This window comes from Dermacentor andersoni, chromosome 4 (assembly GCF_023375885.2).
Source record: "Dermacentor andersoni chromosome 4, qqDerAnde1_hic_scaffold, whole genome shotgun sequence".
Classification (NCBI taxonomy): Eukaryota; Metazoa; Arthropoda; class Arachnida; order Ixodida; family Ixodidae; genus Dermacentor; species Dermacentor andersoni.
Window position 1 is genome coordinate 8,022,062 of NC_092817.1, and position 16,924 is coordinate 8,038,985.

At 46.9% G+C, this 16,924-nt stretch overlaps 1 protein-coding gene across 5 annotated transcripts in view; it reads left to right on the plus strand.

The window, feature by feature from the left end:
• Positions 1-16,924, plus strand: part of LOC126535934 (uncharacterized) — a 169,006-nt gene that overhangs the window by 105,621 nt on the left and 46,461 nt on the right. For all 5 annotated transcript variants that reach the window (XM_055073355.2, XM_055073356.2, XM_055073354.2 and 2 more), the window contains 2 exons: positions 10,206-10,473; positions 11,095-11,421. In XM_055073355.2, the coding sequence (XP_054929330.1) occupies positions 10,206-10,473; positions 11,095-11,421 (595 nt within the window). The remainder of the gene's footprint in view (positions 1-10,205; positions 10,474-11,094; positions 11,422-16,924) is intronic.

Consider the following 16,924-nt stretch of genomic DNA (forward strand, 5'->3'; position numbering starts at 1 on the left):
GTCTTACGCCACTCCTGATTCCATCAAAGGAAATTGCATGAAAAAGAGGGAAGCAAGTAAAGAAGTGTGTCATGCGCTGCTGCATATTATGTAGCATGTACTGCTGTAGCAGTCCAGTGCCGCCATCTAGCATGACCAAAGTGGCCTAGCAAGCGCTAAAGTATTTGACCAAAAGATTGGGCCAACTTGTCGCTGCCTATCATCCTTGGCTCAAGAAAGTGACTGCTATCGCCTACACGGCTTTAGGTGAGAGTGATGTGCAGCTCAAGATGGCACTGTAGCACACGAGTGTGATAAGTGGATAACTAGCCACGTGTGTGCTGTGCACATTCCTTTTAATAATAACTGCTGCGCGACAGGAAGACAAAGGAGAAAAACAAGAGCGAACACACAGAATGCACATTCCTTTTAGCCTCACTTAACTGCTACAGTTAGTGTGAAATATGAATGAGCAGTCTGCATAGTCATGAAGCGGCTGAGTTCACAGGTGAAGTTCGTGCGTTGAATGCTGCATTTAATTTTTCGCATTTCTGTGTATGTATAACCTACAGCCCCAAATGTACAGTCATGGACAGCCTAAGCTGAAACAAAATAACAGCAGGCGACAGATACTCGTGGCACGGCCCAAGTGCAAGAACGGAAAGCTGCGACGAGATAAAATGCGTTCGACAGTGCCCTTCGCTGCCGTGCGAATCGGCTAGTTTTGTCTGCTGCACAATCGATCGTTCTGCTAGCACACGTGCGTCTCATCCGATTTCACTTATCTGGAAATTACTTTTTCTGGAACCCGTTTACGTTTGAAAGTGATGTACTGGATCGGTGGCGCTTTGAGTGACAAAATGAACTCGTGGCTCATACCAATATTTTTGTGAACAGATTTGTTTTATACTTTGTTAGCCCTGATTTCCTTAGTTATTGTGGCAAGATGAGCATGCATGCAGTCAGCATCAAATAATAACAGCACACGAGAAGATGGCAGGGCGAAGTCTTCGCCCTGCCATCTGCCATCGACTTCGCCCTGCCATCTGCTAGCCGCCTGGTTAGCTCAGATGGTAGAGCGGCTGCCCCGGAAAGGCGGTGGTCCCGGGTTCGAGTCCCGGACCAGGACGAATTTTTCTTCAACTATGAGGCTTTTCTTTCGAGGAACCCGTATGGGTTTCCTTTGTAGCAATTGCTACGAATGGGTGGATGTCTGATTTTCCCTTTATTCATTACTTCTCTCCACCTTGCGGGTTTCCGCAGAACTATTACGTCAAACTCTTGCCTCTGCTTCGTGTTGTCGACAAATTCGACTTCGCCCTGCCATCTGCTAGCCGCCTGGTTAGCTCAGATGGTAGAGCGGCTGCCCCGGAAAGGCGGTGGTCCCGGGTTCGAGTCCCGGACCAGGACGAATTTTTCTTCAACTATGAGGCTTTTCTTTCGAGGAACCCGTATGGGTTTCCTTTGTAGCAATTGCTACGAATGGGTGGATGTCTGATTTTCCCTTTATTCATTACTTCGCTCCACCTTGCGGGTTTCCGCAGAACTATTACGTCAAAGTCGAATTTCAGCGGAAGAATGGTGGATAAAGGGCACATAACATAAAAGCATGCGCTGGTGCAAGTGACGTACCATCTACTAAGATGGGCGTGACGCCTTCACAATGGCAACTGTATAGCAGCGTCGCTTGACTGCAGTGCCATATTGTCGGCTTTATGCAAGTCTCTTTATTGTGCTCCGCAAACCCACATTAGCACCATGGCTACCATGGTGCATGTGCGTACCACGACAGTGAAAACGATGCACGGGTCTAGTGCAGGGCTCCTATATCGCTTCCCCATAACCTTCAAGATTGATGGTGCACACAATCTGACAAGCTACCCGCTGTGGTTGCTCAATGGCTATGGTGTTGGGCTGCTGAGCACGAGGTCGCAGGATCGAATCCCGGCCATGGCGGCCGCATTTCGATGGAGGCGAAATGTGAAAACACCCGTGTACTTAGATTTAGATGCACGTTAAAGAACCCCAGGTGGTCGAAATTTCCAGAGTCCTCTACTACGGCGTGCCTCATAATCAGAAAGTGGTTTTAGCACGTATAACCCCATAATTTAATCTGACAATATAAAAGGCCACGGCTTACGTAAGCAGCAGGCAATGCACGCCATCTTTAGCCAGAGCCATGAGTCAAAGCTTTACTGCTGTCAGAATGCCGGTTCTCCATTTCTCTGGGCCGTGTTTGAGGAAAAGGATCAGGAAAGGCCCCGACTGGCGGGCCTATGCCACTCTTCCTGCTTCATTGCCAGGGCAACGACATGCAGGTACAGGTTGCTGTTCGGGCACCTCCAGATTCTGAACTTTTGCCCGTTCATCCTTCGTATTAAACATAGCTCACCACCCACAAGCTTCGAGTATTCCAGTCTAAAAGGCATGTTGTTGGGTCAATACCACGTGATAAATGGATTAAAGTAATTATTTGAATAAGCCCCCTGTGGTTGCTTAGTGGCTATGATGTTGGGCTGCTAAGCACGAGGTCACAGGATCAAATCCCGGCCACGGCAGCCACATTTTGATGGGGGTGAAATGTGAAAACACCTGTGGACTTAGATTTGGGTGCATATTTAGGAACCCCAGGTGGTCCAAATTATTGGACCACCTGGAATTATTGTGCCTCATAATCAGATCATGGTTTTAGCTCGTAAATCCCCATAATTATTTTTTTATGATTTGAGTAAAGCGATTTCATTGTAACGAGGGTTTACTGCATGTTTCTTCCAGTACAATTAACCTCGATACAACAAAGGAGGTAAAATCGGCAATTTGCTTCGTTATAGAAATTTCGTTGTATTGAAATTCAACTTTTTATGCACGTAAGTATAGTCGCCGATCGATCTCAAGGAAAGGGGCCGCAGAATTTTCCGAATCGGGCATTCGAAAAAACAGAATTTGAATGAGAAAACAATTTATTTTGATAAATTTCGGAGTCTGCAACGAATGATACAGTTTCATGCCACTTCGACCATATCTTCTCGTAGGTGGTACGAATTAAGCGAAGCCAGCCACGCTTTCGCGTGCACTCCGCCCCCACGGCTGATAGCATCGCCAGCACTCGGATGATGCCATCATGAAAAGCGCTCTCGCTCCAACGGGTCACCGAAACTCGAGATTACGCAACCTTCAATACTAAATGCGTGTGAAGACAGCTTACATGATGCCATGCCATCTCGGCACGCCCACTCTTTGCACACGCGGCAAATGACCTCTAAAGCAGAGTGCGCGGCTGCGTGTGTAACAGTTGAGTCCACTTATAACAATATTCAAGTGCCACGAAAATTCCATTATTATAACCGATAATTGTTATAACTGGGTTGCATGAAAAAATCAAAATAGGGGGATGGCAGAGCTGATACGAGAAAACTATAGGCAGGGAGGCCAGTGCCCCTCCCCACCACGTTCCTCCACCCAGCTGCTGATCGTGTTCACTCGTTTAACTGCTTCCTGGGCGCTCCGATCGCGTGTAACAAGCCGCAGCTGTTGGCACAAAAGAATGGCACTGCTACAACTGCAAAGAGGTGTCACGGGTGGCAAGCGATATGCGAGCACCGCCGAGGCATCACTTTGGTGGCCCCCAAATGTGCCTTTTAAGAATTGCGAGAAGGCTGCCGGAGCAGCTTGTCAGCTTGAGAAATCCAGAAGAAATGCTGAGGAGAGATTGCTAGAAGCGTCTCGCCACGCACTTCTCACTGTCTCGCACGAGAAAAGCCTATGTCCCTCAGCCACGCATGCTTTATGCAAAGCTTGCCGACATCCTTCTCCAAGGCATCAAAGCGCTCCACGTAGTGCAGAGAAGGTTCCTCACGAGAACGAAGCCCCATAGAGACTGAATCATGCTGGGCCTCCTGTGACGACAACGTTGAGGCAGCCTGCCCTATTGCATCATCGCTGCCGTTGTCGCCGCCGCTATCCGATGCAAGCACGTTCGCGACGATTGTCTCATCGGTTAGAAGCACTTAGTTTCCAAATCTATAGCCATACACTTTCTTTTCACCGGCAATGGCGTGCATTGCCGATGATCAGCGGGCGGATCAGCAGTCTTCCAGTTCGGCAACGAGTCAAGCAAAGTTGAGAAACCGCATGGCCAGGAACTACTTCGACACAAAAAATGAACGTGAGTGATTAAGCTGTTCGCAGAACTGCACTGAATGAGGAGCCAGTGAGCAACATGCAAACAATCTGCTTTCAACATGCGAACAATCTACAATTTGTGTGTCGGAGGGTGGGGCGGCTTAGAGCTATGGGCACCTTGCGCTGGAGCTTGAGGTATAGTAGTGGTGCCTGGTGGCCGCGCGTGAAACGTTATCTGGGTAGTACCGGCTTGGGTAGTATTGAGCACTGGCTGTGGTGAAGCATGTTTCTAGCCCAAGTTTTGCGTCGATTCGCACTTTTTTCTGCCCTGTTGCGAGTGCGAAAAGGCTCGTCACTTCTCACAGACCACGCCGACGCCGCCGCTATAGTTTAACAAAAACAAACTCTCCGTGAGACGTAATGCTTGAAGCAGAAGGAATCGGCGACGCCGATCCGGAGAGACCTAGCTCAGCCTCGAAAAAGCGTCACCGTCGTTGCTTCTGCGTCGTGGGCTGCCATGAACAAGAAGGCCTGAATCCCAACATCAGATTCTACCGCTTTCTTTCAAGGCCTCACGAAGCGGAGCGTCGGGCGCGCTGGATAGCTGCAGCTCGTCGCGCTGGGTAATTAAGCGAAACTTCGCGTCATGCTGACCGTTTCACCTGTCTTGAAGCTTGCTTGATTATCTGCATTCTAAAATTCAGTCTTTGGCACCTACAGTCCTGACGACACACCGACATAGCAGCAGGCATGGCTGGTGATTCACGATTCAAGACCTGCGGCCACAGCGACAATTAACAATTCGACCGGTGCGAAGTGGTGTGTGAAAATGAGCACAAATGGTCGGGCTGATTCGGTGACAATTCACTACCCCACTACGAGCAGCACAGGTTAGAAAGTTAAATGTGCTCGATCATCCTTGACCTCAAGCCAGCATGTTGAGACAGTGCAGCAAGGTAGTATTGATTGCAGCACATCGATGTTCGAGCGCTGTCATTAAAAGCTACATCAAGCGACCAGCGCACAAGCTCGCGCTGCAGCGTGATTCGCACATGCGTTACTGCGAGCTCATAGCATTGCATCAGTTATTTATCAATTGCTAAAGGGACAGATGGCCGCTACTACAGTGCAGGCATAACTTCTTGTCACTCAAGTTCCGGATCATTGCATTTGTGAGCTGATCTGGTCCTGGAGCAGTATTTTTCTTCGCAGCTTGCGCTGCCGTGAAGAGTTCTGCCTTAGTTATATGGGCGTCTAGCACCGCATTTTCTTGCCCTTGGTATGGCAAGGTGCATGGGGGAGTGATTACTGCTCCTACGTACTTCTCTTTAAGCTTAGTGAGGAGGGCCTGATCTGTACCTGAAAATTCTCCGGCAAGTTTTTGTAGGGTGCGGTTATTGGCCATTTTGGTTTTTCCTGGTTCCATTATGCTGCGAAGTATCACCCATGTCTTGGAGGTGTGTAACGATTCGCGAAGTGAGTCGCAAAAACTCGCCCAACTTGCTGCCTCTAACTTCTGTGCGTAAGCGTTTGCCCGCTCGGATATTTCAGCAATTCTGTGGCGCAGTTTGCGATTAAGTCGCTGTTTTTTCCATCTTTTAGTTAGCCCCCTTCTGGCTTCCTACATATGTAGCAGATGGTTGTCAACTACCGGCGTTTCCGCTGTGAGCGCTAGCCGCTTAAATGTTGCTTTCTGAGCGTCTCGTATGTGCGTTGCCCACTCTTCAACATTCTCAGGTGATATTTCCGGCATGGGGATTTTGCGATAATTTACCCAGTTCGTGATTACCACCTGGCCACAGGGTCGCCGAATTTTCGGGGAGCCTACCGACACACTGATGATGAAATCGTCACTGCCTAAATTCTCTCCTAGATTGGTCCAGAATACCTCGTCGACATTATTTGTGAATGTGAGACTTGGAAATGTGTCTGCACTGACGCTGTTACCTAATCTCGTCGGGTTCTGAGGGAGAATGATGAGTTGGAGATCATATGCTTCGGCCGCTCGCTCGAGCTCCCGGCCTTTGGGGGTGTCTGTTCGGTAACCCCAGCTGGTGTGAGGGCCATTGAAGTCCCCAAGAAGCAGTAGTCTATCCTGGGTGCCAGAGTGACACATGACGTACTGAATGAGGGCCTCAAAATTGGCCCTTCTTCTTTTAGGTGGGCTATACACGTTCGTGATTATGGTTTTTGCCTTGCTACGCTTCTGCGGTAGTATTGTTACGATTTGGTGGTTGATGCTAGTCGCCAGATAATCTATACTGGTTGCTATGTCCTTGAGCACCATCGTCGCGACCTTAGGGTAGTCTGGGTGGGATATCTTGTAGTAGCCAGTCAATCTGACCAGCTTGTTACCGATCTCTTGCAAACAAATAGCATCAGGTTTGACTGGCACCATGTTAATGTATTGCTGTAGAGCTGCCACCCGTTTGTGGAAGGTGCGGCAGTTCCTTTGCCAAATTTCGAGATATTCGTGATGTGCTCGCGTTCTACTCGCCATGAATAGTGCTTTTGCTGTCCGAGGTCAGTATGGGTCGAGGACGGCGGTTAGATTGAGCACTGGGGCTAATGCTGGCTCGCTTACGAACCGTGCTCTTTACACTGGCCACGGATTCATTGACATTAGTTTTTAGGCTTTGAAATTCTGCATACATCTGCTGCTGAAAATTTTGCATAGTTTGTAATTGATGCACAACTTGTTGGAGTGTGACCTCCATGGAATTCGGCATTGCTATAACCTCGAGAGGCATGCCTGCTGCTTTAGTATGTGCTGTTTTGTTCGGTTTGGTACAGCGACTACCTTTGAGGGAGACCAACTCTCGCTTAATTTCTGCCAAGCTCTCGCGGAGAAGCTTGTTTTCATTAATGATCTTCTGATATTCGGGATTTTCTGTTACGGAGCAGTAGGAGAAACGACTCTTGCCCAGCTTCCCGTGTTATCTTGTGGCGCTTGTGTGGTCACAGTGCCGAGAGCCCCCGATTTAGGCGACTTTGGTGATTGGGAATGAGGTGGATTTTTGGCATTGGAGTTCTTTCAGGTCCACGATCTTGACCTGGATCAATGGCGAGTCCCTGATACCTCCAACGAGGGATCCGATGCGGATTCTCCATCATCGGAACTGAACTAACGTAGGCGTTGAGGTGGCTTTATTGAGCTGTTCTTCCGGGTAGTCCGTTGAACGCCAGTCCTCGGCGTTCTTTTGCTTTGGGGTTTGAGACGTTTCTTACAACTTGGGTCTCTTGTCATGTGACCCTCCCCACAGGCTGCACACTTGGGAGTGCACTCGTGTCCGGCTACAGGGTCCCGTTGTCCACATGTACGACATACTGGAGTGTCCGGCTGAGGACAGACGTCCGATCGGTGACCCATTTGGTGACACACTTTGCACACCTGAGTGGTAATGTTGTAGGGATAGCAAGCAAGTTCTCCGCCATTGTAGTAGATGTACTGCGGTGTAATAACTCCAAAAAAGGTGATAAGGGCCATTTTAGTGTTACGGAACATGCGCGCTTGGAGAATTTCAACCCCTTGCGTGCATATGCGTAGATTCGCTTTCAGTGTTTCAGGCGTCGTGCGCGGGTCCAAGCCGTGAATGACACCCTTGGTTGTCCTGTCACTTGTCGCTACGTAGGCATTGACCGGTGAGGCCGGCCGTTGATGTTTAGCATGGTAATACATCTAACGCAGTCCGCCACTGTCTGGTGCGGCGTAGACACGATAAAGATGTTGGAGCCTGGCTTGATCTGAGCAGAAATTGCTCACCAGATATTTGCCCATTGCATGCAGCAATCACGGCATCCGCCAGTAGTGGACTAGTCAGGTTCTTGATCGGTAGCCCTTGATGCGGTCGCACCACTATCTTGAAATCGTCCTTTGGCATGGGGGGTAACCGCCTGTATGCTGGTTTGTGCTTAGATTTTCCGGTTGCTTGACCAGCAGAAACTTGTTGATTCTTCAAGGTCCCCGAATATCCCAGTGCTCTGGTCTACTTCTCTTTCGCATTGTTTTTTTTTTTCTGCCGAAGTGTGAGGACCGTCTGCCAATCCCCATCTGTTTGACTTTGGCTCTCTGTCCCGGCGTTCTGGTCGCTGGGTCCTTTTGGTGTCGTGAGGTTGTGAGCAGCGAAGTGTTGAACATCCATGTTGTCAAGGTCCTGGCGGCGCGTGTCTGTCATTTGCGAGGGTCTGGGACGCACAGTTGCGTTGGGGGTTTGATTTGTAAGAGCCATCTAGCGCTCGTGGGAAATGGCGAGAAAGCCGCTTCCCATATGACTCACGGCAAAAGCGTCCCGGGCCTGCCCGGAGAACTTCGTGCTCGACTGCAATCACGAACTTTTGTGAAAAAACACAAACTGAGAAAAACAGTTCCAAAAGTTCTGAAGTGTGTCATCTTATTCATATTGAATCTATCGTAACTAAAATTCTCCTGCAGCATACGTTGGACCTTCTTCTTCAATTCGGCTTTGTCCTGTGCCAATAGCTGGAAGTTTGTTTTTGTTTTTCCGAGCCACTTTTGAGCTGTCAAGCCCTGGCTGTTGCCCGTGATAACACCCCCTGGTGCTGGTGTTTCCAAACACTGCCTGGAAACAATTGCGGAGCGATCACATAACCAGCGCATAGGAAAGCCAAACAAGGTCTCCAGAAGCGAAACTCTGGTTTGAGCGAAATGAGCACCAAGAGAAATGGCGTGAATAGGGCCCTGGGCGAAATGACATGTAAAAGTTGCGGCAGCTGTTAAAAAAATATACATATATCATTGCTGCCTTGTTTTTGCATTGTGCATGATTCTTATCACTGCGAGCATTAGTCAGCTTGCGGAATTCTTCCTTGCCCCCTGCATCTGCGTACGAGTGAACTGCAGTGAAGCTGCAGGAAATCAAGACATTCTCGCTTGTGAAAAAACTCTATTTTTAGCATGTATACTGCGCTGATGAGGATAACCTTTTTTTGGCACATTCTGAGATAGTAAAGCAACTGGAAACTGCTATAATCTGTATGCAGGATTTTTGGCCGAAAATTGCAATTATTTGACCCATTTCATGATTTTTGCATATTATCGTTCATTTAGAGAACACGGAGATTTTTCGTGGAAATGCTGATGCCAGTACTAACACCAGTGACAGCTAAATGAGGCGGTTGTTTAAGCTGTTGTATCAAAGCTGTGCTTGTTCCCCATTTAGAATAAGAGGCGAACAATAGACCTCTAAAGCTAAATAATGAGTCAAGGTAACAGTATGTAAAAATACGCTCATGTGCGCAGTCACATTTAGCACACGAGCCTGACTGGCAGCCTTCGAGAACGGCAACATACCAATGTTAATAGTGTGCCATGTCATCGCTTCTCGCTTTTTGTGTTTGCACGAAATGAAGAATAGTTGTTTTCAAATCCATATGGTCAAAACTAAACTACAAAGGCAGTTTTCTTAATCCTAATGGCCTAATTAGCTTCAGGTCAGTTGCTCAAGCCTGCCAGTAGTAAACGCACGAACTCCGCGAGTGATAGGCCTAACCTCAGCTGAACTCGATCAACATTGCCTCAAACTATGTGTGCGGCTGGCAAGGGCTGAAGTTCATGCAGCCAACAACGCAACACCATTTGCCACCCATCACTTGCCCGTCCACACGGAACATAACTTCTCGTGACAGAAACATCTCATGCCAAACACTACCTCAAAATCACCGGCTCTTCAACACTGTAGTCTGCCATTAATTCCCAGCGTGCTCTGCATATGCCGACTTTTACATCATAACACAATGTGACCAGTAGCTGAGGAGCAGGCAAGGCAGTTGGTTTGAGGGAATTAACAAAATTCATTTGTAAGAAACCTGCGCAACTCTCAAACCTGCGTTTTCGAGGACTTAATGAAAGTGTGCAGAGGGAAAAATCGCCGGAGTTGCCCTTTAAAGACAAATTTCGAGTCAGTAAGTGCTGCCTCATAGTTATAGGCAGTGCAAAACAGTGAAGGTATAGATGGTTATTGCTCACCTCATTTGAGCTTTACCTGTACTCGTTTCTTTCTTTCTGCCTATAATTGCATTCAAATGTGGCCAAAAACTGTTAAAAGCAAGTTATTGCCATTGCTAAGGTGATGCGCAATGTGCAGGGACAATGCTGGCTGGACACCGCTGCACTATGCTGCTCTGGAGGGTCATGCAGAGGTTTGCACATTGCTCATGGAGGCTGGTGCACAGGCTTCGGAAACAGACAACGAGGGGCGCACACCGCTTATCTTGGCGGCACAAGAAGGGCACACACAAGCTGTGCGTGCTATGCTGGACTTGGGAGGCCACCCTCCATCACTGGTGGACCACAGGGCTCACGATGGCCGCACCGCCTTTCGGGTGGCCGCCCTCGAGGGCCACAAGGAAACTGTAAGTGCACTTTTCACGGAGTGGGTTAGCAACAACGGACCACGATAGCGAGAGTTGGCTATGTCTCTCTTACTTGTTATGGTGCTGATAGCAGCTTTTTGATGGATGGCACTTGGCAATGTGAACCTGGCGTGGTAGCTCAGTGGCTATGGCATTACACGGCTGAGAGGGTGTGGGCCGACTCCCACCCACGGCAGCTGCATTTCCATGGGGGCAAAATGCTAAAACACTCACATACTTAGATTTAAAATAAAGAACCCCAGGTGGCCAAAATTAATCTAGTCTCTCCCACTATGGTGTACTTCAGTCAGATTGTGTGTTTTTTTGCATAAAACCCCAGAATTTCTTTTTTTTTTAAGCAGTGTGCAATTATATTGGTGCTTGGGCGGAACAGATGGTAGATTACAGAACTAAGTTTGACAGTGCAGCCATTACATAAGAGGAAGGAAGATCAGTATACTGGTGACCAGCGTGATGGTTTCATTCATCATGCAAGAATGTTTCCCTAATTTTCTTTATTGAAGTGTACAATTGTGTCAAGCCTTTTGCCAGAGCCAGGATGGCCATGTCTGCCATTTTAGCAGCAGTGGTTCACACTTATCTGTGACCGGTCCTCTACAGGTGCACACCCTGCTGAGTTACAATGCAGACGTCAACTACCAGGATGCAGATGGCCGCTCGACACTGTATGTGCTAGCCTTGGAGGGGCGGGTTGACATGGCAGACTACATTCTGGCACGGGGTGCTGACCCTGAGATTGGTGATCTTGAAGGCCGCACGCCACTGCACGTAGCTGCCTGGCAGGGCCATATTGACTTGGTTGAACTGCTGCTCAGCCGTGGAGCAGAGATTGATGCTGAGGATGCCGACCATCGCACACCCCTGCAGTCGGCCGCCTGGCAGGGACAGGCACACGTGGTCAGGCTCTTGCTGGAGCGAGGGGCTCAGGTGGGTGACCAACTTAACTGTCATCACTGCCAGCAATGGTGCCCCAGTGGCTATGCCATTCTGCAGGAGAGCACAGGTTTTGACTTGGGTAGCCACATTTCGATGGGGAGTGCAATGCAGAAAAAGCTCATGTACCTTGCTGTGAGTGTACGATAAAGGTGGTCAAAATTAATTCTGAAGTCCACCACTATGTCCTCCCTCCTAGCCCACTGTGCAGCTCTGGGACGTTAAAACTGAACAATTCAGTTTCATGCAATTTATTGTTTCCCTGAAACTTGCTTTATCAAGCTATGGAATTCCTCTCATCCTTTTTAGTACACTTGAATGTAACTACAGAATGAAAACCTGAAGTATTCTATAGTGTACTGGTAAAGAACATACAACAAAAGTGATTTTTAACACCTTTGGAGTACTGCAGGCATCTTGGCACTAACATAAACCGTGCAAATGTTCCTTGGGCCTGGTGAAGTCAGTCGTTTAGGCTCACAAGTTGCACCACTTCATGGCGCATTTATTCAATGTGTTCCAGTGCTGGACCACTGGCAGGGTTCACAGCTCAGTCAGTGCATGTACAAGCACCTGCAGTAGACTGTAGTTGCTCAAGGGAGGACATTATGTATACAAGCATCACCATTTTTATTTGTTAATGCTAATCATATTGCTTTCTCAATGTAGTTCTTGTGAAGCATGACAATGGGAGCAGTGTATCATTATTTTATTTTGCTTTTTTGCTTTTGCCAAGGCCAGTTAATGAAAATCTTCAAAGACGACAGAATTGTACAGCAGCTTTGCCCAATGGAAATTGTGGAAATGCTGCCTTGATCTGCACCAACTGAAATTTGTTGCTTTACACTGCTCTGGAAGCAGCCTTTTTACCTAAATTTCACTGTTGCTATGCCACAACATAGTGTCGGTGGTGCAAAAGCTGGGAAGCTACCGTGCAATACAGTACGGTGCGCGGTGCAGTTGCATTCATTCATGGCTTTGCAGTCAGTGTGACAGGTGTTGTAGCAGTCGAGAAAATCCAATGCAATCCTGTTTTAGTATTTTTACGTGCCAGCCATGAGGCTATAGCAAGGCTACATTAGATTAGGTGGCCATGCTGGAGGCCCACACAGTAGTTATACATCGAGGGCTCATGCATGATGGTGCTCTGTAGACTAAATATTGAGCAGTGTCCACTATTAGTTCCTATTGCTTGCTTGTAACTTTATTCATCGCACCACATGATATTGTTTTCAAGAGAATTTGAGGTTGTCGAGTTTAGCATTGCACTTTATGAACATTCTCACAGTGATTGTGTATTGGATCACGGTTCATGCTCTTTGTCAACTATGTTTATAGTAATACATGTGTCGTTGGCAAAGCAATACATAGGAAAGGAGAAATAATTGCACCAAATTTGATTACGTTTCGTGCATTTAAAGGAAAAAGTTAAAATCTAGTGACTGTTGGAAGTAAATCTTTGATTTAGGCTGTTGATTTTATAATAAAAATTGTTCAAAATGGCAAAATATCAGAAACCTTAAATATCAAGTTTACAACTTTAACTCCGCAATGAAAAATGACATCACAATTCTGTAAACTGTATTTAATAGTACATCTAAAGTGGGCAAAATTGATCGCTCTCAAGTACGTCATTGATATGTTAGTAGAACTTTTGCAAAACCGTCATTATCATTGTAATAAAATCCCCAACTGTGTCCACGTAAGATATAAATTACTATGTCAAATTTGTCCACTTTATTTGCTCTAACGAATGCAGTTTACAGAACTGTGATATCTATTTTTAGAGCAGAGTTATGGATTTGTAAGCTTTCTGCTTCCACTTTTTCTTAACTTAACGATCTTTGGAAATTTACGTACCATATCCGGGACCTAAATCAAAATTCTGTTTCCTACAGTCACTAGACTGTAACGTTCTCTCTTAAATACAACAAATTCCATTCAAATTGGTCCTGTGGCTGCGTCGTAAAAGCATTTCTGTATTTTGCATGTACGTATTTGAATAGGTAGCATGGGAGTTGGCCCCAGGCTAAAGCTTCCTCTTAAGTCTTGTCGTGGGAGTGCATATCACTGACAGAAAAATTTGGAGGACGCTTAAGCTTTGCCTTTAAGAGTGGAACGCAATAGCATTCAAGGATCCCTGACTGCTTCTCACGCTTCGCAGCGGCTGCAGTTTGTGTAACCGTAATGTTTAATGTTTACCGCGAAGCGCTGGTGTCGAACTCCATGCACGAAGGCGGGCTTTCTGGGAGAAATGCGGCCTCTTGCGTGGACTGCGATGCGACGGTGCCAGCTGGAGGCATTGCAAGGAACCGTGCTGCTCTGTGGCCCCCAAGGCACCTGCGCGCTGGCGCGCGCAAATGGCAGTTGCTGCGGCTGATTTATGAATGGTAGAAACGCTGGAAAAGGGGTTTCTTTGAATTTTCGCATAACAGAATTATGTTTTCTCGTATAGTCAAATTACAATCCGATAGCTGTCATGTCTGTAGGGTGTTTAGTCATATTTATGATTTTTTCATGTATTTTAGCTTGAGAACCTCATTAGCTCAGTAAATTCCTTGCGTCACATTGGAGGGCGTGGGTTGGGTGGTTTGAGAATCTTTTAACCGAAACGACGTCCGACGTCAACACCGGATTTTCTGTGACACAGGCTCCTTAAAGGGACACTAAAGGTTACTATGAAGTCAAGTTCAAGTGATAAAGCAATGCTCTAGAATGTCTAAGGCGCCAATATAATCGTGAACAGAGCTTTAGTAACCGAGAAATTGAGGTAAATGCATGACACGATTTGAGGCCCCCCAGTGACATTCCGGTACTAGCCTGATGACGAAGGCACTCCTCATCATAAGTTATGTCACTAGTACTCAACTACTCGTATTAAAAAGAACACTTCATTAGGTTATAAGACGGAAGAAAATGGTACTTGTCTACATCTGCTCGATTCTAAGGAAAAATAACATTTTGACGTTACCGTTCAGTAGTATGGGTGGTCGAAAGGTTTCGTTTTCGCTCGACCCTGCGCCGAGCGCGCTTTGGAGTTTCAGTTGTTTCGTTATCGCGTCGGGCTGCGCTGGTTCTGCTGGCTCACAAAACTTGCATTTGGAACGAGCAGCGAGAATGCCACGTCCATGTGATGTGGGATGCGCGAACGGTCCGCGGAACTTGGCCAAGGGCAGTTGCAGCGGCGAATCCAACGTTACTTTTCACTGTGTGCCAACGAGTGAACCTCTCCGTTAGAAGTGGTTTAGTACCGTACCTCTGCCACAGCGCGTTGACAAAGAGCCGAAAAATCGCATAGTATATGCTCGCTGCACTTTCGTTCAGAGGATTACGAGTTCAACGCCGACTTACTGAAGTCTTGTGTAGTGCCTTTCAAAGCAATGCTTTCCCGTAGCGCTGTTCCGCCGGTCTTGCCTGCATTCTCCGAAGCGCAAGAACAACTGCAGGTGAGTTCGGCATTTGGTTTTCAGGAAGGAAAAGCTACAAATGTGCGAATATGTACAGCGATGACATACTGTTGCCGTCGTAGTAGTACGCAAGGACGCCGGCAGCGCGAGCCCTCAGCAGCAGGTCACGTTCATCAGTGCTTAAACCGCTGAAGTCGAGCCCTGCATCGCGAGCCAATGTGTCGTTGTCAGGGTCGTCCATTGCAACGAGCGTCAAAGTTGGCGTCATAACATAAAGAACCAGCTTATCGCCGCCCACTTTCCCTTCCGCTAGCCACCATAGTTCCGCTTTCGCACTGCTGTTGGCTCTGTCTTGGCTCTGTTTCTGGCCGCACGTTTGCATATTGCGCAGAAAAGCCGTAGCGCCATCTGCGGGTGCCGTTTTACTAACCGAAGGCGCAACGTCACTATGAGATCATGACATCACCACTCCTCGATCGGAGGGCGGGCGATCTGAACTGTGCTAGAGGTACGCAGACGCTTCAGAATGCATTTTCTCTTAAAATAAGTTTCTTCTTCGCATGAAACAAGCGTTTCGAAGTTTCCGGGGTGGTATTTCAACAGTCCACATTGACTTAATATTAACCTTTAGTGTCCCTTTAATGCTACCGCATTAAAAGTCGACAGTCCTTTTAGAATACGCTAAAGAGGATGAAGGCGAAAACCTGCCCGCTGACGAGACATTCATTACATTACTTGACATTTTCATTCTAATGTGTTGTTACTTCCTATTTCTCGTTTTCTCCCACCAAAGGTTGTGGGTTTGAGTGCCTTAATTAACTCTACCTTAATTACCTGTGTCTTAATTAAATTCACTCTAGCACCAAAGGTCGTGGGTTTGAGTGCCTTAATTCATTCTTTTTTGTTAACTGTGCCTTAATCAACTTCGCCTTAACACCAAAGGTCATGGGTTCGACTCCTACCAGAGGTCAAGGTTTCAATTTCCACCGAAGATCGTGGGTTCGACTCAAGACCTTCACAATGTCAATTGGAATCCAACTTGGAGATATCGCCGGCTCGCCCAAATCTCCAAGTGGGTTTGACTCCCGCCAAAGGACGAGGGTCTGACTCCCTTCAAAAGTTGTGGGTTCGAGTGCCTTAATTAACTATATCGTAATTAACTGTGGCTTAATTCAGTTCGCCTTAATTAAGACCAAAAGTAGTGTGTTTGACTTGACTTTTACGATCCCAATTGGAATCCAACTTAGAGATATGGCCGGTTCACCCATATCTCCAAGTGGGTTCGACTCCCACCCAAGGTCATGGGTACAAATGCCTTAATTAATTATACAGGTCGTGGGTTCGACTGGCTCAAGTGCCTTAATTAACTTCGTCTACATCATCATCAGCATCATCAACCTATTTTATGTCCACTGTAGGACGAAGGCGACTCCATTTACCCCTGTCCTGCGCCAACTGATTCCAACTAGCGGCCGCGAATTTCCTAATTTCATCACCCCACTTGGTCTTCTGCCGTCCTCGACTGCGCTTCCCTTCTCTTGGTACCCATTCTGTAAACCTAATGGTCCAACGGTTATCTAATTTGTGCGTTACATGACCTGCCCAGTTCCATCTTTTTCTCTTAAGAGGAAGCTTTAGCTCGGGCCCAACTTTGATGCGGCCTATTCAAATACATGTAAAACGCAAAAACGTATTTCAGAGATAACCCCTAGACCAATTTTAATAAACTTTTCTGCATCTGAGAGAGAAACGTAAATTCTAGTGATTGTTGGAAGCAGAATTTCTATAAAGGCCCAAATTTAAAAGAATTTTCAAAAGTTTGAAAGTTTGAAAAAAAAATAGGAGCACAATGTTTACAAATAAATAGCTCGGCATCAAAAACAGATATCGTGGTTCTGTAAACAGCATCCATTAGACCATTGAAAGCGGACAAATTAGATATGTCATTTTATATCTTACGTGAATTTGTTACGTTGTGTACAAGGGTTCTGCCAAAGCTGTATTTCCATATTACTAAATTTTTTGACATTCATGTGTGACATATCAATTTTGTCCGCTTTAGATGTACTATCATATGCAATTCATATAAT